This window comes from Caenorhabditis remanei, chromosome V (assembly GCF_010183535.1).
Source record: "Caenorhabditis remanei strain PX506 chromosome V, whole genome shotgun sequence".
In the NCBI taxonomy this organism is placed as follows: Eukaryota; Metazoa; Nematoda; class Chromadorea; order Rhabditida; family Rhabditidae; genus Caenorhabditis; species Caenorhabditis remanei.
In genome coordinates, this window is record NC_071332.1 from 13,679,716 (window position 1) to 13,705,094 (window position 25,379).

Consider the following 25,379-nt stretch of genomic DNA (forward strand, 5'->3'; position numbering starts at 1 on the left):
AATATGTTTTCCTTGTTTTTTTCTCTAATCATATGCCAATGTCATTCCTATTAGACGATAACGAAAACACACTCAATAATATAAAAAACGAGAACGAACTAATTGATAAAAACACGGTCAGACAAAAAAAAGAAGAAATGGAGAAGAACGAGAAGAAGAAGAAAACAGAGATGACTTCTGACCTTATCGTGTATTGGGAAACAAGTTTACTCAATCGAAGACAACCACTTTTGTTAGGTTATCTTGAATTCGCCAAGGTTAGTTATCTTTTTATCAAACAAATATAGTTTAGTTTCAATATTTAAAGATTGATTTTTCCCCTCATATAATCTTTTGGATAGCTCAAAACATTTGTTCTCGGTTTCTTATCAGCTAAGCGTTTTGTTTTTCCTTCATTATTATCAATGGTGTCTTGTTTTATTTGTTTCTTATTTTCAACATTTTCCAAAAGTAGTTCAAAATAATATTTATCACGTCATTTTTTAAAATGTCTTTTGTTACTTTTGTCTGTGTTTTTCCGATATACTGAAGCTGATCTCTGTCCAAGAATTTCCTATTTTCAGAACAAAACAAAAAGGATGAAGACACTCCTGGAATACGGTATGTTCTTCGTTTTGTTTTATAGTTCTTCCCATCACTATATCCATTCTTTAGTTGTTATATACGTCACCAATGTTATCCTTCTCGGTATTGGTGTCCTCTTTCTGTATGTTGGAATACGTGACAACTGTTGGTCTGGACATCTGGACGTATGTTTCTACCTGCCAACGTGGATGATCGGAGTGGCTGTTTTGATATTCATCGATCGGCTGATTTATTGGAAACACAAATTCAATGGAGTCATTTTTGAGGGAAAGTTTCCAAGACCACGGAGTTCTATCAGACACTCAAATAAGGAGCAAATCAAACAATGGCAGAAAGACAAGGAGAAACGGAGCAGTTCTAAGAAATTGAGGACTTCCAGTGTGATTCTGAGAGTGATTCTGTTTTTAGTGTGAGTTGTTTTTCATATTATTCAAATCTGTTTTTGAACTTTGATTTCAAGAAAGTTTTCAATTTCAGAACTCTCGGACTCACAATAGTTGCTCTTCACGTACTCATTCAGGCTGTTCATGGCAAAGGTTCTGCTGATCCAGACCCAATAATATTCAGTTTTTATTTTGGAATGCTTGCCCTATTTGTATATTTCTGCATGTTTGTGAAATATTCTGTCAATTTTTGTACATCTCGTTTGAAAAAATCTAAAAGTACTAGCCCGGCACCTATGCCAAATCCATAAATTCATAGTTCAAAATAAATAATTCTAGATATCCCATGTGTATGTTTGTAGATTGATGAAAATTGTAGCAGAAAATTTCAGAAAAAAATGCCCACAGGCGGGATTGAACCGCCGACCTTCTGTTTACGAGACAGCTATGCATTGAGATATACGGGCGATGGATGCGGGGGCCATGAGACCTTCAGAAGAGAAATCGAATAATGATTCGTGTTGTTTCGGTTCATGTTGGACAGTCAACCGCTCTCTCGTTTGTCATGCATTTTGTGAAAAACAAAACAATACGCTTCAGTATGGCGTTCTTACCGATAGCATCACAAAATTTCAGTAAAAATAGTATCTGCAGTAATCATTAAAATCCTTCATTGACAAAAAATTTCGAAAACCATTCATTGTCTGACTCCAACTTTTCCACACGCATACATTCTGGTGTATGGATATGCGGGTGATACACAAGCGTATTTATCCAGATCTCCATTGACAAATGCTCCTTTCCAACCTGCAAATTCATTGGCTCCAGCCACGAAGTTTGGGGAAATAATGAATTGTTGAATACAAGCAGTTGGTCCTCTACAATAGCTTGTTTTTTTTTCTTTAAAAAATATGTGTATTCAAACTGACGGCCAATTGTTTCCATCCGGTTCTCCAATTCCCCATTTGATTCCACCGACTCCAGTTGTGTGTCCATCGGTCCATTGGAACGTGTTAAATGGACCACAACTTGGTGATCTACATCCCGGAAGATTTGTGGCTCCAAGCCAAAGTCCGGCTACTTGTGCTCCACCTCTTGCTGTAAGATTTCCCAATGCCAACGTGGCCACTGTCATTCGTTCATTGTCATTTTGGAAACCAGTGAGAGTTGCACCTAGTGCAGTGCAAGCAAGCTGCGCGTCTGATAGAGAAAAGTATCCGTTGGTGACTCCTGTGAAGCCGATCTGTACAACTGATAGGTTGAAAACCAGATACACAGACAGATACACTTACATAAATACACCAAATCAAGCCACTCGGTCTTTCGAATCTCAACCAACCGGAGTCGCATTCGGATCTTGGAGGGGCAGTGGGACGTGGTCTATGAGGAGGACGGTGACCTCCATGACCGTGTTCTTCAGAAGAACTTGAAGAGGAAGACGATCTATGCCCTCCTCCATGAAATCCGCCATCTATGCCTTCTCCACCGATGATAATAGAAAGTGTAGGGGAAACAGCTAGGAAAAATAAAAAAAGAAAAGTTGTCACATTTTGTAGTTGAGCAGAACAAGCGGGCGGAAATTTCTTTTATAGAATGCCTGCAATCAAAATTTAAGTAGGGGGTGAATTGCCAAATGCACCCAGCGAGAATAACTTTATGTAGAAAACTGGTGAACGAAACAGCGAAACATCAAACTACATATTTTTCTCGACCATCAACGTTTTTCTCAATACTGATGAAATGTACTTATCTCTACTAAATTAAACTCTGTTTAAATATGAAATATTTTTGAAATAGGCACCTATGCCAAATCCATAAATTCATAGTTAAAACATTTATACATATCACAAGTTTGTGTTTGTAATTTGATGAACATTGTAGTAGAAATTTTCAGAAAAGAATGCCCCCAGGCGGGATGGAACCGCCGACCTTATGTTTACAAGACAGCTATGCATTGAGCTATACGGGCGATGGATGCGGGGGTCATGAGACCTTCAGAAGAGAAATCGAATAATGATTCGTGTTTTTTGGTTCATGTTGGACAGTCAACCGCTCTCTTGTTTGTCATGCATTTTGTGAACAATAAATAATACGCTTTCGTGTGGCATTTTTACTGATAGCGTCACGGAATTTCAGTTGAAATAGTAGCTGTGTACAGTAATCATTAAAATCCTTCATTGACAAAAAATTTCGAAAACCATTCATTGTCTGACTCCAACTTTTCCACACGCATACATTCTGGTGTATGGATATGCGGGTGATACACAAGCGTATTTATCCAGATCTCCATTGACAAATGCTCCTTTCCAACCTGCAAATTCATTGGCTCCAGCCACGAAGTTTGGGGAAATAATGAATTGTTGAATACAAGCAGTTGGTCCTCTACAATAGCTTGTTTTTTTTTCTTTAAAAAATATGTGTATTCAAACTGACGGCCAATTGTTTCCATCCGGTTCTCCAACTCCCCACTTGAGTCCACCGACTCCAGTTGTGAAACCATCGGTCCATTGGAATGTGTTAAAAGGACCACAACTTGGTGATCTACATCCCGGAAGATTTGTGGCTCCAAGCCAAAGTCCGGCTACTTGTCCTCCTCTTGCTGTGACATTTGCCAATGCCGTCGTGGCAACTGTCATTCGTTCATTGTCATTTTGGAATCCCGTGAGAGTTGCACCTAGTGCAGTGCAAGCAACTTGCGCTTCTGATTGAGAAAAGTATCCGTTGGTGACTCCCGAGAAGGCAATCTGTACAACTAATAGGTTGAAAAACAGATGAACAGACAGACACACTTACATAAATACACCAAATCAAGCCACTCGGTCTTTCGAATCTCAACCAACCGGAGTCGCATTCGGATCTTGGAGGGACAGTGGGACGTGGTCTATGAGGTGGACGGTGGCCTCCATGACCGTGTTCTTCAGAAGACCACGAACCAGAAGAACTTGAAGAGGAAGACGATCTTCCGCCACTATGCCCTCCACCATGGAATCCGCCACCTCCGCCATCTCCACCGAGGATAATAGAAAGTGTAGGGGAAACAGCTAGGAAAAATACAAAAAGAAAAGTTGTCATATTTTGTAGTTGAGCAGAACAAGCGGGCGGAAATTTCTTTTATAGAATGCCTGCAATCAAAATTTAAGTAGGGGGTGAATTGCCAAAAGCGAGAATAACTTTATGTAGAAAACTGGTGAACGAAACAGCGAAACATCAAACTATTTTTTTCCATCATCAAAGTTTTTCTTAATTAAATGTACTCATCTCTACTGAAGTCGCTTCTGTTTAATTCCAGAAAATGTTTAATTAGGTCATAGAATCGTTCAAATGTTCTGAGGCCACCATGAATTTCGCCAACGATTATCGACATGTGTCCGAAGGGTCTCTGTTGGAGTGAAAATCTCTGATCTCAAGGACGTGACTCACTATAAAAACCAGTTCTGTTTCGATAGTCGTCCGTTTTTACCCTTCCTCATTTTCATTCCTTTAGTATAAAGATTGTCGGGTACTCAGGTGTTTGACGTGCTTCGTGCAATATCACACCTAAAACATGGATGTAGAGAAACAAGAGCAATGCAAGAAACCGTGCAAAGATGAAGCAGTTTGTAAGTATTTTCTATTTTTCCAAGTTTTTATGTACTTTTGTGCCCATAAAGGAAGGGTTTTCCCTTTAGGAGCACAAGTCAGGCAGGGTAGACATGAAGAGTGTTAGATAACGGAGAGGGAGTGAAGGCAACGAAGAGACGACGGAGATAGTGAGGAGAGACGGTGACGAGAGGACTAAGAGAGTGTTAGGCTAGAAGAAAGATAGAGAAAGGGCTAAGTTTATAGTGATTTTAGGCCTAAGTGTATGAAGATGTGAGAAACCTGAAAAGAGAGAGAGAACGAAGAATTGGTGGTAATTATAAAGATTTATTATTGTGGTTAAAGTGAGAACGCTTGGTGATTCGCGTTGTGAATGTTATTATCATATTAGAAAATATATTAAATTAGGGAAAAAAAGGGAGAGACGTGACAGCGGTCCGTTGTCCTTCCAAACCATTCGAACTTGCCTCCGTTCACGGCAGCCCCTCTCATGACAAGTGAGTCGCGACGCAGCGAAGTGTCCAGCAGAGCGCGGATGCAGCGGGACAGTGAAGAGGAAAACAGAAGGAGGCGATTCCAGGGAAAAGGACGACGGGGAAGCTGAAAAGGCGGGTTAGAAGGACGGAGCTTTGCTCCTTTTACTGATTTGGATCAGATATTTTTATATTATTGTATTTAGTATTTATTATGCAAGAGTACGACTTGTGGAATGAATAATTCCACAACATGTACGAAAAAATATATTTTCAGTTTACATTGCCATCAACACTATTCTGTACCTGATCCCTCCAGTATTCCTTGTCACTATTGGAATCTTGAACATTGACGACTCCACATTCACCATCTGGATATTCTTGACCTCTTCACTGATGCTAGTATACATCGCCTCTTATTGGATGAATCTGTTGAATGAAGCGAAATACACGAGCACTGTCACTGAAAAATCGGAAGTTCTTTCGGAAGAAAAATATTTAAAAACGAAGGACACGATCGAACACCACCAACTACTCATGAAGATGATTTTCTACTTATTGTAAGTTTTCTGCTGCTCAAAACTTCTGAGCCAATCAATTACTTTTTTCAGATTCTCATACGGGTTTTGCTTCAGTATCCAAATGATTGCTCTCGGATCTCAACGCTTGGATTATCACATTGAAATCTTGGTTTTCTGTTGCTTCTTCCTATTTTTCTATATGATTGAATTCGCTCGTTTCTTCCAATTGCAAATTTTACGTTGGCAAGAGGGAGTTTATGAGAAAACTATTGAGCATCTGAAGTTGTTGGTATAAAATTGTTCTCTTTCTATTTGGTTTATAATCTCTATTATTCAGCAGACATGTTCCAGAAATGTACGAGTTACAGAACTGCGTCATTCAAATCTACAATGACTTGGATTTGATTCTGAATCAACTGAAATTCATGTTTTTTGTATGCTACTTCTGACGTCTTCTAGACCAATTTCAGTTCATTCAGTCACAATAACTCTCAGGTTTTGTATTTAGACTGACGTTGATTCATTTCTGATTCCAGATTTTGTAGCAGATTTTCTGGATTAAATACTCCGAATTTTTGCCTGAATTACAAGATTGGCTCGTCCGAATCTGTCCATTTCATTTCTTTTTAATTTTTGTCAAGTGAACCAAAACATGAGAAATGTCGAACGATGCGATTGGCGGATGACCACAAATCGAATGTGATAAGATATGGGGGAGAAGTTTTTTGTCCCTACAATTTTTTAGTAGAAGGCAGATTTTTTCTTCTCAATTTTCGAAAACCTGATTTCATATATTTGTTCTGAATCGTCTTTTTTTGCGTTCAATATTTCAATTGACTATTTTTTTCAGTTTATGATTTTCAGAGAAAGCTTCAATAAATTATGCCAATGAGATCAATTTCAATCAAAAAAATCGCTAAGAGAAAAGCAGTTTGTAAGTGTTTTTCTCTAGAAAATATTTTTTATTTTTTATTTTTCAGTTCTGATCCTTATCTCCAATGTCATCTTCTTCACAATTCCTCTTTACTTTCTTGTAATTGGTATTTGGAAAGTCACGAGTTGCCCCGGAAACGCCTTCCTCCCACCATGGATGATCATTGTCGCGTTTCTGATAGTAATTGATAGACTGATATTCTGGAGACGCATTGTGAATGAGACGAAATTCGAGAAGACTTTTCCGAGACCCAGTATAATCGGAAGTATGGAAAGAATCAAGACTTGGGAGGAGAATCGAGTTTGGAGTTCATCGAGAACTCTATTGGGATTCATGGCAGTTGTAAGAGTTGTCCTGTTTTCAAGGTATGGAAATTTGCACTTCAAACTTTATATTTTTTCCTAAGAATTTATTATAATTTCTCAATAGAAAGTGCTTTTTCAGCGTGCTCATTGGAAAACTTTGGAGCTACGAAGTCATCAAGAATGATCAATGTGACCATCTTGTCTCCTATTCCATCGTTATTTTCTGCATCTTCTCTATCATTATTTATTTGTTCTTCTTCATCGGAACAATGTATATCCACATTGCTGAATGGTTGAGGAGTCTCGAGAAAACAATGGTTTCTTGTGTGAATCGAGTGATGAAACTTGAAGAATGAAGAGCGATTATTACATTTTTGAAATTTTGCTATGTACATAAATAGTAAAACAAGAAATACAAGTAAAAGAAACGTTTGAATTGCAAATAAAGTTTTTTTGTTTTCTGTTTACAGTGAATTGATTTGGCATGATGGAATAAATTGATGGGGTCGAGTATGGGATGCCAAGTGGCACTAGGTCAAAAACTAATGAAAAAATACCAGCTTAGTTTAAAATTTTGAGAATTTAAAGCTTTTGGCGTATGATATGAGGGATACTGTTGTTAAAGGAGAAGGATTATTAGGGATTTTGGTTATTCTGAAACTCCGAATACTGCTAATAAGAGGGGTTATTTTGTGTTCTTAGTAAATACAAGAAAGGGTCTTTAATTTCAACGAATGGAATGCTTATACTTTCGGTGTCTCAACTGGCTCTGTTGGTTTTGGAATCGAAGGAATCACGTCTCCGACGGCACTCTTTGCTCCATATCCTGCTTTGGTCCACTCGGCTGGGACTCCTTTTCCGTAGATTTGGAAGACAATGTTGGCAACGAAAAGAGCGACGAAGTATACCATCCACACCCACCACCACTCGTCCCAGGTGTCATTTGTAACGAAAATATTGACGACGACTGGAGCGATGAGGGAGGCGAGGCAGTTGAGGAATGAGTTGACACCCATTATGAAGTGATTGTGCTGGCTGAAATTAGGTTGATATCAATATATGTAGGTGTGTCTGTAAATCCAATGGTGTTCCATCTAACCGGCCTATCCCCTCTATCATCTCTTGAATTTTTTGTTGTTTTAAAATTTTGAATATTTGACTTTATAATTCTTTCCGGAATGTAATCCCTCTTCCCCACTCCGTTTTCACATGTTTTTTTTGTAGAAGTGAGTGTTTGTAACACTGATCTTCGTGTCTATCACTCGAGTTATCTTCCTTTTTCAATGCCTATCTATTTGTGTGTCGGTTTGCCTATAATAAGAACTTACGCAGCATAGATAGCCGAACTTCTGAAGAAAGCACCACAGTTGAATCCAATGATTGAGCAAGAGAATATGAGCATGCACAGTCCAAGAACTGGTTCAGATGTTGGGATGAGAGCAAGACCTAGGAAAGAAATACTCATTCCACCCAACGCCAAATTGTTGAAAATCTTGACAGAAGTTTGTGGAGTGCAACATCTCATTTTATCAGCGGCATATCCGGCGGCAATTTTCAAGAAGAATGTGACGACTTGAGGGATTGCACTGAATGTTCCGGTTTGCTCGACTGCGAATCCCATCACTTTGTTCAGGTACGTTGGTGAGAACTGCATCGTCAATTGGATTCCCATGAAATTTCCGATAGCTGAGATCCAGATGGAATAGATGACAGGATCAGTGAGGATAGCCTTGAGGGGAACAGCTTCACGCTTTCCCTCTCCTTTGTCTCTTTGGATCTTTTCGAGTTCCTTGGTGCTGACGAATGCGTGACGGGTTGGGTTCTCTCTATAGAAGAAGTAAAAAAGAATGAAGAGACCGAATGTGACAACAGCATGAATGTAGTAGACAGCTGGCCATCCGAGGGAAGATGTACACAATGCTCCAGCCACAGGCATGGTGAAAATTGGACCAATCTAAAAAATGATGTTACTTTTTAATAAACTTTTCAGATGTTTTTACCTGGAAGAACGTGGTCAATACGGCAATGTACAGTGCATTCTGAACTTGCATGGACCATTGACGAGTGCAGATTCCAATAAGTGTGAATCCAGTGGAGAGTCCAGCACCTTGGAGGAATCTCATGACAAGGAGTGGGTAGAATCCAATGTATGCCATCCATGGGATAAGAGCAGTAGTCACTGCGGAAAGCATTCCCATCCAGAAACAGACAGAGCGGGATCCGAATTTCTGAAGAAGGGAACAATAAAATCAATTTCAATTGCAATAATTTGTTACTCACCCCAATTAAAAGCATGACTGGATAAACTGCAACCATTGCTCCGACAGCTACCAATGAAAACAGCAAACTCTTCTCCGATGGTGTGTAGTTATACCTTCCATCTGCAATCTTGTGCTCCATATGCTCCACGTTTTCTCTCAATGTTCCAGATCCATTCACCAGCGTCATCTCCATATCCTCTAAATTCGATAAAGCGGAATGATTGCCTACTTGAGCTCCATCTCCAGACATACAAATGATTGTAAAATTCAGTGTGAGGGTGTCAGATTGAGCAATTGACAAACATAATGTGACAATTATCAGAATAATGAATCGAGTTTTGTGGTGGAAGTTGAGGTCTTCTTCAGATGTGTTTTGCACTTGAGAGAGCTTTCGGGATACTGAGAAACCGACCATTCTGAAACGAATAACGGGAAATTATTGAGAAGAAATTCAAAATGTTTAGAAAGTTTCAAACTGGAACGAAACCAAAGGTGATAGTCCATATTTATAAAAGAAACATTTAAACTGGTATTTGAAACTCAATGTGCCTTTCTGACTCCTGCTAGCACCCTTATATAGGTGTCGAAAAAACGGAGACGCAGTAGTTGAAAAAGAGGGCGGGTAGGATCAAAAGTTGGTTCAAATGATGATAGTGATACTGTAGACCCAAAATGACGACACAAGTTTCCTTCGTGGTCAGTCATCCTTCCTACCCAGCAAAGAACAAACAATTGGATAGGAGGAAGAAATGCAGAGAGCTGAAAGGATAAGCTGAAAGGGTGGAGCATAAAAAAAGAAGAGCATGTAAAGATAAGAAATTTCATTTTACAAAAACAAAAAGTATGGGTTCTATAAAACCTTCATTCACTTAAAATGTTTCGAGATCAAAGCTTCAAAACGGATAGTCATGTGACGTTTTTTTCTGCAAATAAAGATCAAAAAGATCAATCAACATTAAACAGATCTTAGAAGAACATATATTTTGGGTTTCAGAAAACTTTAGAAATGAAAGTATGGGCTCAAACCATTTTCAGAAAATCGAGGATACAGAAAGTTAGAAATTTCATTTCGACTCAAACAGTTTAAAAGATTTAAAAACAAGTTTTGACATAACTTGCCGAGTTAACTATGAAAAATCTTAAAGCTTTCATGTAAAATAAGCAAGAACGTTATATCCCGAGCCAAATGAAAGGTGTTTACTTGTAAATGGTTCTTGATCAAGCGGAGAATCTCGACAAACAAAGAAAAATTGAGAACTATTGCTTAAAATGTCAAAATCTCTTCCACAAATTAGTGGGACTTGATGAAAAAATCGAAACTTTATCTTGTTTTGTTTTTCACAGTTTACCAGGTTTCCTGACTTTTTTACTTGAAAAGATTCTGGGGTTCCAATAAATTTCCAAATACTTCTGAAACCTGTTTTTTGAATAAAAACCTTTTTAGAAAGTTTGCTCCAATTGTGCTCCGAATGGGCTCCAGCCTTGCAGTATTACTTTTAGTAGCAGATGGAAACTTTCCGAGCCCTCCAAAACGTCCAAATTGTCCCCATTACCACTCAGAATGTCCTTTCTGCAATTTTTTCCCATTTCAATTTTCCAGCTTCTTTTTTGTACATCCCAGTTCAAAAAGATGCTTAGATGATCTAATTGTACCCTTTCTTCAATCTTAATGAACCCCATCATATCCGATCAATCAACTAATAGAAATTCCTCGTACACATCGTTGCATTTCGTACTCATCATTGCTATTTTTGTGTTCTTCCCTCTACTCGATTTCCAAAAATCGCCCGAGACTGACTTCGTGACGCAGTCGTTATTCGTACACGAAATGATCTTCTCTGTTGTCTCACTGATGTTTCTCTAGTTTCCGAAAAGAGAAGTGATATGATCTTTTGAAGATGAACCCCCATGTGAGCGTGTGTTCTGTGATACGATTCATTGATGTGATAGTTGGGAAACGAGAAGAGAAGATGATGTGTGGAAAAGGGAAAAAGGGGGGGGGAATAGGCTCATTTGCATGAACTGTACGCCAAATTACTACGTCATGAGTTCGGTCAGACTGAGTGTTGTCCTGGTTTTTTTTCTGGATGCAAAAGGACAAGTTTCAGATAGTTTCGAGGGAACTTTCAGAGATAAAGCAACTGGATTGGCATTTAGTCTGATATTCAGATAGATCCATAACCTTTGTACGAGAAAGCTAGTCCATTCTCCAATTGGAGGGCATTAGAATTTCAAACAAAAACAAGATAATTTACGTTAGAGCCTACTGTTCTGAAATGTGCATTGGGCTTCAAATACCTAGGAATTTGCTCTCCGAGTTCATCTGTACCATACCACGAACTTATTCAAATTTCTACCAATTCCTCGATGTTCGACTTTTTTCCCGTCCGACCCACTCGCACTCCCCGGTCAATCTCGTACGGACTCTCCCTCATTCCTATCTTTTCCTGTTCCTCTTGTTTTTCACACTTTCAATTTTTCACACATTTGCGATAATAATAATGATATTCTTTCACGTCACCTTTATGTGATCTCAGATAGACATTTCGACAAAGTTTGACCAACATCTTCATCAAGTGGCAGTCTTTTTTTAACGACCCTTTTTACCGGGGCAAGAGACAATTTATTTAAATTTATGGTTGTGTTTCCGCAAACTCACTCAGCTGTCGGGCGGTTTTATTGAGATTGTCTACAAAAATCAGTTTTCTCTCTCAATTATCATCTCAAACTACAAAGCTTATTTTTGAGAGTCTGGAACAATGGGAATCTCTTAAACTTGTCATATTCGAGGGAGGGTATTTAGTGAATATGCACAACAACTAAGAAACAATATACAGCGTTGTCAAAAACTTCTGGCATCTCAAAACCGTCGTAGTAATTAATTAGAATAATAAATCACCGTCGCCATAGAAACTGTGCAAATGCAAGCCACGATCTTTGGAACTTCTCCCGTTTTGATATTTGATAGATCATCATGATTTTATAGATCTTTGGCATTTGGACAACACTGTTCCATATCTCACTTCTTTCAAAGTCTATGAGAGTCTCTTCAACCACTATCTTCTTTTCAAATTGCCACTATCAAGTCGAGTTCAAAAAATCACATTTGATTAATGAACGTTGAGAGATGATTTGCGCGGCGGCGACGGGAGAAGAAGATGGCGACAAAGAAAAAGAAGTCGATGGAAATGAAATGGGGACAAAAAGAGATACAGACACTAACAAAACACAAACAAGAAGTATAAGAAAATGATGACCGACAAGCAGATTTTGATGAGCGGGGATCGAAAACAGTGACCCTTCAAACCATAGTTTTGCCTACCAGAGCTCATATTCACAATGTTAATTTCTTCATTTTTTCTCGACAAAATATACAAAGAAAAGTTAGAATAGGCAACAATGAATGCCTTTCAAATATAAACAGTTTCGAGAGTTCAGAAACTCGAACACAACATGATTCCTAAAAAAATATTTCAACACAAAAAAAAACAACATTTTCGGCAATTTATTATACATACATGTACATAGTTAGTGAAAATCATATTTTGTTTTGTATTTATTTTGTTTTTTATTTTTTATCCTTCCCTTCCTTCTTAGGCTTTTTTAAAACATAAAAACTGGTTATGACACCCGGATGAACACACATTACTTGCATTGACACAGTTTTCTAGATTATTGAGCATTGACACTCCTGGAAACGTTGGTATTCCATCGGGCCATGATTGTATTTTGTTCTCGAAGTCTGCTCATGACTAATCTTTTCATGTGAATTGAACTGGAAATATGTGATCTAGAGTCTAGAAAGTGTGTCTAAAGTACGTAAATTAGCGTCCAGATACCAATGAGTTTGTTCGCTGGTGAGTAATTAATAGGAACAATCAAAGTCTGAGTAGGCATACAGCGAGTATTAGTTTTTGTAATCTATTAGGTCTGTTCCAAGTCCCTATAAGTATTGAGCAAGACCTTCTGAAATCTATTCACGCCTTCTGCTTTTCCAATCTCATTAGTGGGAGGAACGTAATACGTGACTTCTTCACTCATCTCTCTTATTTTGTTTTCTGGTTTCCTCTTTTTCTACTTTTTGTTTCGCTGGTGACTTTTCTCAGTATTTCTTTTGAAACTTTATATTCTCACTCTCTATTTTACTATTCTATTTCAAAATTTCATGGGAATCGTCGTGGATCCAGCATGGTATTTCTACAGTATGCACTTCACAGCTCTGCTTACTACACCAATCAACTTCATAGGAGTTCTTATTATTTTATTTTGTCAGAAGAGTCAGCTGGCGTCATTGAGGTGGCATCTGCTGACTTATCAGGTTTGTCATGAGTGAGACATTCGGATAAACAGATTTTCAGATATGCTCCATGACCACCGACTTTTTCATCAATATAGGCACTTTGCCAGTTGTCTATTCTCCATTTCCCATTGGAAGACCTCACGGAATTTTTACTAGAATATTCCAGTTTTTTGGTATTTCATTGAGTACAGAGGCACAGTGTGTGAGTTAATATGAACTCTTACATTGAGGAAATTTTAGTTTTTAGATAATGGTCTTTGTTTCCATTTTTATTACAGCTGGCAGTGTGGAACTACTATTTTTTCTTCGTTATCAAGCAATACTTCCTCATAGCCACCCTTATAAACTTACCACTTTAATATCTGTTATTCTGGTATCTCTCTATCAAGTTGTTCTTATTACTATCATGATTATCAGTTTCCATTCCGCGGTACCGGATCAAGAAGTTGCCAGAGCACAATTCGCAAATCTCTACCCAGAGCTCCAGTATCTCGTCATAGATGAACACGTGTATTTTGTATGTGTTATAGTCGAACTGGTCCACGTCATATTCTTGTTCTCTTGTTTCTTTCGGTTAGGTCTCGGAATGATTACAGTAATTCTACTAATTTGGATATCGAATATATCACTACACAGATTCGATTTGTCGGCAAAAACTCGAAAGATACATTTGCAACTAATTCGAAATTTGTGTTATCAGGTAGGGTATTGTCATCATTTTCTGTCATATGGTTTTCCCTCCGTTCTGAGAATTTTGAATTCTAACGATGACGAATCTCAATTCTTGTTATAAAAACAGGCAAAAGTTTTCAGATCTCTGTTCCAATATTTGCATTTTACGGTCCTCTTTTTGTGGTGATTGCTCCACTGATGTTCACGATACCGAATACTCAAAGTAAGAGAGATCATAACAAAAATAAGGAAAAAACTTTTATAACGGTTTCTGACATGCTTCATACTTACAGTGTCCTTCTTTATCTCTTTACTTTTTATGTCATTCCACACATTCTTGGGTACTATCAGTATGCTTTATTTCAATCGTCATTATCGACACTGGTTGATCTCAACGGTTCGAAGCAAGTCACTTACCACTACTATACCGACCTCAAAATTTATGTTGGCTGCTAGAGAAAACTATAATGTATCTAGAAATGTATCGGCTGTGTTTTGAAGTATATAGGTTTTTCAAAATAAATTTTTTTCAAAGAGTAACAAAAATATTTTTTCGTACTCTAGAACGTAAAAATCAAACTGTCTAAAATGCTCTGAAAATCATTCAAAACTTGTATATATTACAATACACTTATTGGTAGGGCTGAAAACATTTCACCCAGTAAGCAATTACTCACAAGAAAACTATTTAATAATTTATCGCAACTCAGCATTTGATGGAACTTCAGACGGTAACATTCAAAATGGGCCCCCACCCTAATTCAAATACAGCCCCCCATGTTGTATATAAGTACAACCCCCCACCTCCATCCAACACTCATCAACTTGTTTATCAAGTTGCCCCCCCCCCCCCCCCCACCGTGTTTTTCAAGTTGCGCCCCCCACCGGTCGTCATAGTTTCGAATGAAAATGTGCTCGACGACTGGTTGTTTTTTAACTTTTCAAACTTGTTTTGTTGATTTTTTTCTATAATTTTTATTCTTCTCATTTAAAATTAATTCCAGAAGGTGAATAGGTGGGGGGTTAATATTGAATAGGTGGGGGGTTAATATTGAATAGGTGGGGGGTTAATATTGAATAGGTGGGGGGTTAATATTGAATTGGTGGGGGGCTAATATTGAATTGGTGGGGTGTTAAGTTTAACAAGAGAAAATTGAAGAGTTTTCGCAAAATACAAAACTAAATGTATAACCGTATCAGTATCAGCTACCCGGAAATACCATCTTCCTCTATCAACTTTTCGACGGGGATTCGGAAAGTATGGCTTGCCGAACAGTGCATGTAGTTCTTGCTCTTTGAGGGGTTCTTCGTCCAGATACCCGATGAAAACTCGTTTCAACTTATTAGAATTGAGATAATTCTGAAAATTATGTTTTTTTTTGTTCCTAGAAAGAACCCAGCCACTGACCTCCTTCAATTCAAACAATTCCTCCGCTGTAACAGCGTTCACAAAATAGTTTCCGGCCGAGAAATGATGGAAATTTTTGAGGGGCACATCAACAAAAAATTGCACAGCTTCCAACGTTTTCGCTGTTTTCCACTGATCCGACTCTACGATACCATCAAAAATCCATTTCTTATGCGGCGAATTCGCTGACGAATAGAAGCATAACTCTTTCAAATACTTCGGGTTCATATGTGGGAGAACATCCATTACTTGACTATGAGTCTTAGTTGTCATTGCAAATATTTGAGTTTTGATTGGAATAGGTTTTGCCTTCAGAATACGTTTGAATTCGTCTGGAATATTTGGAGCGGTCAGGCTGAAGCTTAGGAGAACTGAATTTTTTTGGTGAGACATGATTTGCTCGAATTCCCGACAGAAAACTTCTACGAAATCTTCATTTTCCAGTAAATATGTCTTCGATTTCGTTCTTCTTGAACATACAATTTGACATCCTTTTTCATGCTTCTGGTATTCGATATGAGGCGCCTCATTCTCTGATAAACCCTTCAGGAATATTTTGATCTGCTCAGAAGTCATATGTATTCCAATGATTTCGAGATGGAATTCTGGCTTTTCATCATCAATAAAATTTCGGAAGTCGCGAGATACTTTTCGCAGTTTCAGGCTGGAATTGAAAATATTTTTCTCAATTTGATTCAACAAAAACTCACATCGATTGGAAATTTGACTTCTCCAGAATATTCTTCATCACTACTTCTGGCATATCGGTCAGACCAACTCTTGGACGTCTTTTCCTATGGTTTGGCATGATATTGAAACTGAATTGAGTGTTAGAAATGAAGAATATAACTATGCGTTCGAAAACGAAATATGTGGAAAAGTGGAATGATAAGAAATGTGTCATATCAAGGAAATATAACTGATTTCTTGGTCAAGGAATCATAGAAATGATGTCAGATATTGATAGTATTGTAACTTTAAAGAAAAACTTGAGAAACAAAACAAATAAAACGATTTATTAACTATTCTGTATGCAAGCCCCATTAGGTACATCTTCCTGACCAATACAAGTGACAAACACCTGGTTAGGTACAAGTAAGATGCTTAAAATCAAATGATCATTCTCTGGAAACTTGAAAAACCATCTCTTTTGATTGCATTTTGTTGGGTCGGTTGACAAGTAAGGTGTGCCCATTTCACTTGATAAAGCTTCCTCGTTCAAGAAATTTTGGTATCCAACGTAGAAAAACTTGAAGGTGTTTGGAAACATAATATAGTTCTGAAAAATAATTGAATAATTGTTTGAATATCTGGACATTAAACAAATCTCCTTTGAATGTGCTAACCTTTTTCAACATAAACAAGTCTTGTGTAGAAATGCTCTTGACGTGAAAGTTAGCTTTCATGAAATGCAAAAAATGATGAATTGGCTCATTCACAAAAAATCTGAATGTTTGGAACTTCTCCGCATTTTTCCATTGTTCCAGTTTGATTATTGCATCAATTTTCCATAGTTCATTTACTTGGTTCTGCTTTATATCGAAAACCCCTATTTCCTTCAAATAATTGGCATCAAAACATGGGAGAACATTAATTACTTGTGATTGATGTGATGTCGTTATTGAGATTTTTTTGGACTGAATCGGAGAAGTTCTGGATTTCAAAAATGTCACCAATTCTGCTGGAACGATGTGAGTTGTTACTTGAAAATCAGTTAACATCGATTTTCGACAATCCATAATTATTTTCAGATCGTTGAAAAATAGTGTAGAAAAATCTTCATCTTCAATGAATCTCTCGCTTTGATTCCAGGAAATCCGACAGCCATTTTGAAACTTTTCGTATGTAATATGTATAACTTCTGAACTGGAAATCAGCCAGATTTGGTTTTTGAACAAGTCTGAATCCAAGTGAATTGAAATAATTTTGACATCGGACGCAGGCTTGACGTCATCGATACGATTCCGAATTGTGCGACAAACTTTACGAAGAGCAAAACTAGAATTACAAAGTTTTTTAAGTGTGAAACTGAACTATTTTTTTTAACTCACATTGTTTGAATATCTGAGTATTTTAAAATCGCGTTTAGAATATTCTCAGACTTTTCAGAGAGTAACATTGTTTTATGATCGAAAGGTTATTTCAGTTTTTCTTTTCAAAGTCTTTCGCAATATTTCGCAAAGTAGAGTGAAAGTAAGAACATGAATGTTGAGAGGGTGTTGTATATACGGCAGAGAAGAACAGAATAGTGTTGTTTACTAAACAAACAAATAGGTTTCATTGTGAAGTTTATCACTGAATTGGAAAATTTTTCAATTATAAAAAAAGTATATTGTATGCGGTATACATACATAAATATTAACTTGAAAAACCTGAAATCATGCTTAAAGTACGTGAAAAATTGCAAATACATGTTCAAAGTGAGAACCTCAACGTGAACTTCTGTTTTTTATTTTTTTTAATGTCTGCCACATTCCCTCTCGGAAAATCAGTTCGAACTATCGAGAGAGTACAAATCTTGATCCTCTCATCAACCCGAAACGGTAAAAAACAATTATTCGATCGAAGAGAAGAAGTCGTCAGATCACTTAGAGAAGATAATCAATGGATTCAATTGTACATCTCCTCACTTCTTTGCTCATAGTAGGATGTGCTCTCTTTGTGAGTTTAATTCAGGAATCAGTGTTTCTTCAATACAACTGTTATTTCAGATGTGTGGTGGAAAGAAGGTTGACAAGAATGCGAAGAAAAGTTCCATCTCTGTGGGAACCCCGCCGACACCAAAATCCACTAAAAGTCCAAAACCAGATTCTGCGAATCCTCCAGCCGGTGCATCTCTTCTGAAGGCGCCAGCTCTTGAACCAGAAAGACCGGCGAGTAAGGTCGTGAACTTGGAAAAGGTATACACTCTTTGTATGTCCTGATTTTCAGAAATTATTTTTTCCAGGAACCCAATGCCGCTAAAGGAGAGAAACCGGAGGAAAAGAAGGAGAAATCTAAAAAGTCGGATAAAAAGTCGGATAAAAAATCAAAGAAATCGGACAAGAAATCTGGAAAGAAGTCTAAAAAGTCAGAGAAGAAGTCGAAAAAGTCTGAGAAGAAATCAAAGAAAGACGACAAGAAAGAGTCTAAAAAAGGATCGAAAAAATCGAAGAAGTCGGAGAAAAAAACAAAGACGAAAACTGAAGACGACAACTATCAGAGACCAGACCGACCGGAGAAACTGACGACAGAAGAAGATCCACCGAAAAAACCAACGGAAAAAGACTCGAAAGAAAATCAGGCACCGACACCGTCTAAAAGACCAGAAGGGGTACGGTAGAATTAGGGCAAAGTGAAGACACAAATCCGTAAAATATCGCTTTTCAGCAAGCCGCCGAGGTCTCAAATCCGATTGTGACTCCGGAAACAGATGAGTTCCCAACTCTTGATGACGAACCTGAAAAGCCGAAAAAGGACGATGAGAAAGACAAAAAGACAGAGGAGAAGAAGACGGAGGAGAAGAAAGATGGAAAAGGAGAAAAGAAAACTGAAAAAGATAAGAAAAAGTAGATTTATGGATTAATGGTTTTCTGTAATTTCAAATAAAATTTTTTTATTGAAACGTTTTAGAGAGATATTTATGCACAATTAAAACTTTCTTCGAAACTAATCTACTTTTGAAATATTTCCAGCCTCGCAATAAAAATTTAGGAAAAAAAAATAGTTTTTACCGTGAACTGCCATAGCCTCTGAATAAAATGACCTTCGGATGACCTCGCCCCATTTTTTTTCTTTTTATGAGAGTCGATCGATATCTCACTATTTCTAAATTTGATGGCGGCCAAAGAAAGTACAAAAAGTACAAAAAGTTCCGAAGATGGAGCGGCGCCTCAAGCTGGTTTCTATGGATTAGCTGTGAGTTTCTGTCTGTGTGTCCAGATGTCCGCATGCTCTCTCTATTCCAGGATCATCCAAATCACGGTATCATCTCATCGATTTTGAAGAGAAAAAATAGAAAATTCAAAATGGCAGACGACGTGAGAAAGATGTGCAAACAAGTGGAAGCCTACAAAACAAGTGCCGATCGTCTCCATCAAGCGCTCATGACGATGCTCGTCGAATTTCCCGAATATGCGAGAGATCTCGTTTTCGTGGTGAAAACGGATCCAAACTATCGTTATGCTGCACTGTATCTGAGAACTTTCGAGAGTATTTTGAATAAAGGAAGGGATCGGACGACGTACGAAAGTTTGGAACCGGTGATGAAGACGTTGCAAAGCTTAGATTTGGAGCATGAAAGACGAGTCAGGAAACAGTTGGACAACTTGAAGCCACTGATGAAATTTATTGGAGAGGATTATTGGGAGTATGCGAGACTTCGGAAAGGTGAGATTCTAGATTCAAAAAGACAAAACAGACGAATGATTTGCAGTCTATTGGGAGGCAATGGAGAGCTATGACGATGCACTCACTCAACAACATAAGGAACGAACGGATCTGGCGGAGCAAGCAACTGCAAATGCACAAACATGGAAAAATGATTGTCGTCAGAAACTGATGGATTTCATCAAAACGTGTATATTTGATCGACAGGGAAAACATGCAGAATGCGTTCTGAAGTGAGTAGATTGAGTAAACGAGACTCTAGAACAAATCTCTCCTGTTTCAGATTTCGAGACGAAGCAGTCTTCTACCACCGATCAATGTCAGAGCTGATCCCATTCACCGAGAAACCAGAAAAGGGAGAAAGCAAAAGTGCAGAACGAGGGAAGACACCAAAATAGAACTCCTTTATTTGTTGAAATAAACCAGTTTAAGCTTCTTTATACGGCTCCTTTTCTACGATATCACTTTCCAATTCTCAACACATTTGATGACGGTTACGAATATTTTTCAGAGTCACTATTTGTTTGATAATTGTTCCCGCCAATTATCATGAAAAATTCTAAAGCTTCCGCAAAAAAGTCGGCAGAAGTTCCTCAGGCAGTTGAGGGTATACGACAAAGTGCTGCAGAAAGTTGAGGGTTGTGAGAATCTGTTTTCGTGTTACTCTAACAGAGAACTTCTCCAACTCTATGCAGACAGTCTTAGTGCTGTCGACTTTCTGAAGCTACTATGGAGGTTTAGAGAAAATTTCACTAAATTATTTCGACTCTCAACTTTCTGCAGCACTTTGTCGTGTACCCTCAACTGTCTGAGGAGCTTCTGCCGACTTTATGCGGAAGTTTTAGAAACTTTCTGTAGACTCTTTGCCTACAGTTGGCAGAGATGCTAAAGAAAGTATTTGCCGTTTGCCGAGTATCTTATTTTAAAAAGCTTGATCACTCGTGATGGTTCCCCACTCTGTAATATAACTGCGAAAGTACACTTTTCATGTTCAAACAGTTCTTAAAAATGCTTTGACTCTGCTTTGAAATTAACCAAACGACCAGATGCAAAAATGCTGACGCACCCCCTTTAACAATGGCGTTCTTACAAAGGTGGTTTCGAAAATGAAGGCTCATGCGCCTGTAATATTGTTTTTACAGTTCTTTTCCCCAGCTCATCTTTTTTCAAAACCGAAAATTTGAAAAAAAAAAATATTCGAGAAACGTTGATTTTTTAAAATAAATTGATAGATCACCGATAAGATAGGTTTTTCTCATTTTCAAAGTGTGTTTTGTACAAAGGTCGATAGACTAACAAACGAATGTTTGCTTATTTTTACATTGTTTATTGAAGAAGGATAATATGAGCGAAGCGGTGATAAGGTAACATTATATTTTTATTAGGTCATCTTAGATAGGGTAATGTAGCAAGGAAACATACTACACTTTCTTAGAGTTATGATAGTTATTTCAATTTAAAATTTTATTTCAGTAAATTGAAATTCTAAGTCTTACATTCAATTAGGAGTGTAGAAATTGAAAACTTTCTAGTTTGTTTGAAAAGATTTTGAAAATAATATTTGAGCTCCTCCGTGTTCACAATCCGTGTTCACAATTTTGTCCCACTGAAAAAGTTTCTTTTCAGACCGAAGACAACTGTCGTCGATAACTTGATAATATTTTTCAAAAGATTGAAATCTCAATTCATTCGTCTTATACAAAGCTTGTATCGTGTCTTCATGAATGCCAAAATCAAACTCCCGCTGAAAATATGTTGCCCAATCTTTGTCGTCTTGGTCCTAATTTTGTCGGTTTTTTTATTAGTTCGATTCAGTTTTCCCAAGAATGGTAGGTTCTGTCAATCCGGTAACACAAAATAAATTTTTAAAACGTTATAGAATTTGAATTATCTGATAGCCAGAAAGTAGAGATTTATGAGCGGATGATAGCTTCTTTACGTGAGGAAAACTCGGATTATTGTGGAGAGAGTATGAATTACTGTAAACGTCCCGAGACACGTCACATCCAATGTGGAGAAGTTTTGAAAAGAGATAAGGTATGTTGGATAAAGACTAGTGACAGACTGAACTAATCAAAACTTCAGACTTATTTATCTTCCATCATCGAAGACAATCGTATTCCATTAATCCGAAATCCATCTCTCAACATGTCATGTCCGGAAATCTCCAAAAGAATACGTCCTAAGTACAATATGAGTTCTCTGAAACTAGGAGGAGTGGCTTTTGCTCGGAACGTGTTCACTGATTATGAGCTGATTGAGAAGCAAGTTCAGATGACATGGCATCCGGATAATCGATATTGTTTTGTGGTGGATAAGAATGCAAAAGATGATTTCAAGCGAAGGATCGAGCAGCTAGTTGGGTGTTTTGAAGATCAGATGGTTATGCCTGGTACCAATTCTCCCCTTCATTCTCTTAAACATTAATTCAAAACATTTCAGTGACTCTCTTCATGGATAGTGCTGGTCACAACCAAAATCTGGCTCACACGAAATGTATGAAAGCTCTGCTACAGTATCCCAACTGGGGCTATGCGATGCTGCTTCAAAATCATGATTTCATAACGAAAACAGTCTATGAGTTGGATAGAATCTTCGATCTAATGGGTGGAGTCATTGATGTTAAAACTGGGGGAGTAATATGGGAGAGGGATATGAAACATTTGAAATGGGACCCAAAATCATTGAAGCTGTTCAGAAATGGTGAGTCGAAAAAGTCCAAATTCTTTCTATATTTATAGATCTACATAATTTTATTCAGAATCTGCGGTCCCGGAAGATGTTCTCAAAACTTCTCTCACATTTGCATGTGGTTCAGTCCAGGCTTCTTTATCTCGTGAGACTGTTCGTTGGCTCATAGAAACCGCAGATTTGACTAGATTCATTGACCAACAGAATCAAATTGTAAGTTCCTACAGTTTCGCGCTTTCTGAGGTTCATTTCATTTCAGGTATTCGGTGGTGACGAACAAATGATTTCGACTTTTCAAATAAACTCTCAACTCGGAATTCCCGGACACTTCACCAAAGATTGCTTGGAACAAGGAGTTTCCGTTGAACAGGTCACCAGGTTTAATTTAGTAAAGAAGCACGGACTATTCTTGTAACTTTTGAAATTTAGACTTGTCCACTGGTCTTCAACGGGGCACGCGAATTGTGTCACCAAAATTTCTCGCCACGGAGTTTGTCTTTTTGGAATTGAGGATTTGATACCTATGGCAGAACTTCCGCATTTATCATTCAATAAGGTAATTGTCTAGAATTTCCAATAAAAACTGATTTTCGAGCTATTGTTTTATAGGTATATCCAAAATTCGACTGGTCAATCATAGATTGTGCTGCTGAATTGGTGTTCAATCGAACATTTTTAGGACAAGATAATCAACATTTTGATGAGGATTATTACAGTAACTTGGTCACGGTAAGTACATTTCAGGTGACTTCTTTTGAGAAATCATCACTTTTTCAGGTTCAATACCATAAGAACCACAAAAAACCAGGATACAAATTGAATTGCATATCGAATCAAAAGCCACGGAGGTATGAAGATTATATAGGATCATGATTTTCTACGACGGAAGTATTTTCGCTCACAATCCAGAAAGAAAACGTATGTTATATGATCAATATTCGAAGAAAAAATCAATAAGCTTACTCCATTTTTGTTTTCTGAAATAAAAAGTTGCAAGATCTCTGAATCGTTTCTGCAAAAATGAATGATCGTTTCTTGCGTCTTATTAATTGTTCCCACAAAAAACCGTTTTGAATCTTCGAAGATTTGAGTTTATCAATATTACGAGAGAAAACGGGAGATAAAATTTTCAGAGCCACTGGAATCTTTGTTCGTCCAAATATTCGTCATAACTTCTCTGCTTTCGACTTGATGTACAGTTCAACTTGTATTCAGGATTATTGTGATTCTTATGGTATTGGACCTGAAGTTATGATATTTCGAAAGTCCAATTAAAACGATTCCTACCGTAACCATTTGACTGTAGTAGTCCTCATCAAGAAAGTTATTTTCCTGCCCCAAAAATGTTCGATTAAAAATCAGTTCAGCAGTACAATCTATGATTGACCAGTCGAAGGATGGATTTACCTGAAAACAGAAACATTCGAAATAAGCTTTTCTACCTTAATTGATCCCTTATTCCACGCCACTGGTTGAAGTTCCGACATCGCTCTCAAATCCTCAATTCCAAAGAGACAAATACCGTGACGCGCCGTCTTGGTGGCACAATTGACTGAGCCAGTGCGAGCCCATTGAGAAAATCTGAGCAGAAAAATTTGTGTGAGCCATTGATGGAAAATTTAAGATGTATTTTTTAAAACAAATTTTACCTGCTAACTTGATTGACAATAATCCCTTGATCCAAACAGTCATTTGTGAAATGTCCAGGCATTCCGAGTTGAGAGTTTATTTGAAGAATCGACATGAATTGCTCGTCGCTAGCGTATTCCTTGAATAAAAAATATGTTCAAACTTATCTTGCTTACTCACAGTTTTATTAAGCTGATGAATGAATAATGTCAGGTCAACGGTCTCAATGAGCCACTGGACGGCTGCCCGAGGCAAGGAAGCCTCCACCAAGCCAGAGACAAATGTGAGAGGTGTACTCAAGACGTGTGCAGGGACCAGAGATTCTGGAAATATTTTTGTTTTCCGTTCTCTATTTGATCTCTTACCATTTCTGAAAAACTTCAGAGATTTCGGATCCCATTTTGACCCTATCAGTCTTCGTTTCGCTCTTTCCCAGTATGATGTTGCATCAGCTGCTCCTCCCATTATTTCGAATACTCTATCCAGTTCATAAACACTTTTTGTGATTAAGTCATGATTCTGAAGCAACATGACATAACTCCAATTGGGAAACCGTAGGAGTGCCTCCATACATTGGGTGTGGCCTAGATTCTGATTATGACCAGCACTATCCATGTAGAGGGAAACTATAATCAAAAATATTTACGTAGATTATCATCACTCAAGCCAATTATTGCTATGTACCTGGCAACATAACCATCTGATCTTCAAAACACCCAACTAGCTGCTCGATCCTTTGCTTGAAATCATCTTTTGCATTCTTATCAACCACAAAACAATATCGATTATCCGGATGCCATGTCATCTGAACTTGCTTCTCAATCAGCTCATAATCAGTGAACACGTTCCGAGCAAAAGCCACTCCTCCTAGTTTCAGAGAACTCATATTGTACTTAGGACGTATTCTTTTGGAAATTTCAGAGCATGACATGCTTAGAAAGGGATTGGCAACGAGTGGGATGCGGTTTTTGCCAGTGATAGTGGATAAATAGGCCTAAAATTAAACAACCAACAGTTATTTTTTTAGTGCTTTGCTCTTCTCCAAACCTTATTTCCTCTCAATACTTCTCCACAACTGACATGTCGGGTCTCTGGACGTTTTATATAACCATCACTGTTCAGAATGTCATCCCAATTTTCTTTCCATAAGGCGTGCAGTACTCTCTCATATATTTTGACTTTCCTCTCATCAGATATGTAAGGATATGAAAATTTTATTTATACAGAATTGATTTATAAAAAAATTTAAATAAACTTACCAAAAACCCCA

The 25,379-nt window shown here is 37.7% G+C and overlaps 13 protein-coding genes across 13 annotated transcripts; 7 read left to right on the forward strand and 6 right to left on the reverse strand.

Annotated features, from left to right (window-relative positions):
* Nucleotides 1-137: 137 nt before the first annotated feature.
* On the forward strand, nucleotides 138-1,279 carry GCK72_019733 (uncharacterized protein; the record flags this gene model as incomplete). The annotated part of the gene is made up of 4 exons (XM_053733191.1): nucleotides 138-257; nucleotides 564-600; nucleotides 655-994; nucleotides 1,063-1,279. 4 exons carry the CDS (start codon nucleotides 138-140, stop codon nucleotides 1,277-1,279), a joined length of 714 nt encoding a protein of 237 aa, XP_053582104.1.
* Nucleotides 1,280-1,665: 386 nt separating this feature from the next.
* GCK72_019734 (uncharacterized protein) lies at nucleotides 1,666-2,439 on the reverse strand (the record flags this gene model as incomplete). Its single annotated transcript, XM_053733192.1, has 3 exons — nucleotides 1,666-1,846; nucleotides 1,898-2,211; nucleotides 2,308-2,439. The coding sequence occupies 3 exons, from the start codon at nucleotides 2,437-2,439 to the stop codon at nucleotides 1,666-1,668; spliced, it is 627 nt and encodes a 208-aa protein (XP_053582105.1).
* A 730-nt stretch (nucleotides 2,440-3,169) lies between these two features.
* Nucleotides 3,170-4,040, reverse strand: GCK72_019735 (uncharacterized protein; the record flags this gene model as incomplete). Its single annotated transcript, XM_053733193.1, has 3 exons — nucleotides 3,170-3,350; nucleotides 3,402-3,712; nucleotides 3,762-4,040. The coding sequence occupies 3 exons, from the start codon at nucleotides 4,038-4,040 to the stop codon at nucleotides 3,170-3,172; spliced, it is 771 nt and encodes a 256-aa protein (XP_053582106.1).
* Nucleotides 4,041-4,512: 472 nt separating this feature from the next.
* Nucleotides 4,513-5,990, forward strand: GCK72_019736 (uncharacterized protein; the record flags this gene model as incomplete). The annotated part of the gene is made up of 4 exons (XM_003098495.2): nucleotides 4,513-4,567; nucleotides 5,298-5,580; nucleotides 5,632-5,826; nucleotides 5,879-5,990. 4 exons carry the CDS (start codon nucleotides 4,513-4,515, stop codon nucleotides 5,988-5,990), a joined length of 645 nt encoding a protein of 214 aa, XP_003098543.2.
* A 433-nt stretch (nucleotides 5,991-6,423) lies between these two features.
* GCK72_019737 (uncharacterized protein) lies at nucleotides 6,424-7,136 on the forward strand (the record flags this gene model as incomplete). The annotated part of the gene is made up of 3 exons (XM_003098564.2): nucleotides 6,424-6,475; nucleotides 6,522-6,840; nucleotides 6,920-7,136. The coding sequence occupies 3 exons, from the start codon at nucleotides 6,424-6,426 to the stop codon at nucleotides 7,134-7,136; spliced, it is 588 nt and encodes a 195-aa protein (XP_003098612.2).
* A 378-nt stretch (nucleotides 7,137-7,514) lies between these two features.
* GCK72_019738 (uncharacterized protein) lies at nucleotides 7,515-7,784 on the forward strand (the record flags this gene model as incomplete). The annotated part of the gene is made up of 1 exon (XM_053733194.1): nucleotides 7,515-7,784. One exon carries the CDS (start codon nucleotides 7,515-7,517, stop codon nucleotides 7,782-7,784), a length of 270 nt encoding a protein of 89 aa, XP_053582107.1.
* GCK72_019739 (uncharacterized protein) lies at nucleotides 7,524-9,456 on the reverse strand (the record flags this gene model as incomplete). Its single annotated transcript, XM_003098576.2, has 4 exons — nucleotides 7,524-7,815; nucleotides 8,109-8,734; nucleotides 8,781-9,008; nucleotides 9,061-9,456. The coding sequence occupies 4 exons, from the start codon at nucleotides 9,454-9,456 to the stop codon at nucleotides 7,524-7,526; spliced, it is 1,542 nt and encodes a 513-aa protein (XP_003098624.2).
* Nucleotides 9,457-15,124: 5,668 nt separating this feature from the next.
* Nucleotides 15,125-16,229, reverse strand: GCK72_019740 (uncharacterized protein; the record flags this gene model as incomplete). Its single annotated transcript, XM_053733195.1, has 3 exons — nucleotides 15,125-15,373; nucleotides 15,422-16,085; nucleotides 16,132-16,229. The coding sequence occupies 3 exons, from the start codon at nucleotides 16,227-16,229 to the stop codon at nucleotides 15,125-15,127; spliced, it is 1,011 nt and encodes a 336-aa protein (XP_053582108.1).
* A 210-nt stretch (nucleotides 16,230-16,439) lies between these two features.
* Nucleotides 16,440-17,540, reverse strand: GCK72_019741 (uncharacterized protein; the record flags this gene model as incomplete). The annotated part of the gene is made up of 3 exons (XM_053733196.1): nucleotides 16,440-16,700; nucleotides 16,768-17,419; nucleotides 17,473-17,540. The coding sequence occupies 3 exons, from the start codon at nucleotides 17,538-17,540 to the stop codon at nucleotides 16,440-16,442; spliced, it is 981 nt and encodes a 326-aa protein (XP_053582109.1).
* A 485-nt stretch (nucleotides 17,541-18,025) lies between these two features.
* On the forward strand, nucleotides 18,026-18,973 carry GCK72_019742 (uncharacterized protein; the record flags this gene model as incomplete). The annotated part of the gene is made up of 4 exons (XM_003098543.2): nucleotides 18,026-18,082; nucleotides 18,133-18,321; nucleotides 18,369-18,734; nucleotides 18,791-18,973. 4 exons carry the CDS (start codon nucleotides 18,026-18,028, stop codon nucleotides 18,971-18,973), a joined length of 795 nt encoding a protein of 264 aa, XP_003098591.2.
* A 264-nt stretch (nucleotides 18,974-19,237) lies between these two features.
* Nucleotides 19,238-20,187, forward strand: GCK72_019743 (uncharacterized protein; the record flags this gene model as incomplete). The annotated part of the gene is made up of 4 exons (XM_053733197.1): nucleotides 19,238-19,318; nucleotides 19,369-19,789; nucleotides 19,836-20,022; nucleotides 20,073-20,187. 4 exons carry the CDS (start codon nucleotides 19,238-19,240, stop codon nucleotides 20,185-20,187), a joined length of 804 nt encoding a protein of 267 aa, XP_053582110.1.
* Nucleotides 20,188-21,509: 1,322 nt separating this feature from the next.
* Nucleotides 21,510-23,353, forward strand: GCK72_019744 (uncharacterized protein; the record flags this gene model as incomplete). The annotated part of the gene is made up of 9 exons (XM_053733198.1): nucleotides 21,510-21,618; nucleotides 21,669-21,826; nucleotides 21,875-22,181; nucleotides 22,232-22,492; nucleotides 22,551-22,693; nucleotides 22,740-22,858; nucleotides 22,910-23,036; nucleotides 23,090-23,209; nucleotides 23,258-23,353. The coding sequence occupies 9 exons, from the start codon at nucleotides 21,510-21,512 to the stop codon at nucleotides 23,351-23,353; spliced, it is 1,440 nt and encodes a 479-aa protein (XP_053582111.1).
* A 256-nt stretch (nucleotides 23,354-23,609) lies between these two features.
* GCK72_019745 (uncharacterized protein) lies at nucleotides 23,610-25,040 on the reverse strand (the record flags this gene model as incomplete). Its single annotated transcript, XM_053733199.1, has 6 exons — nucleotides 23,610-23,723; nucleotides 23,923-24,061; nucleotides 24,130-24,248; nucleotides 24,329-24,432; nucleotides 24,475-24,735; nucleotides 24,794-25,040. 6 exons carry the CDS (start codon nucleotides 25,038-25,040, stop codon nucleotides 23,610-23,612), a joined length of 984 nt encoding a protein of 327 aa, XP_053582112.1.
* Nucleotides 25,041-25,379: the final 339 nt, after the last annotated feature.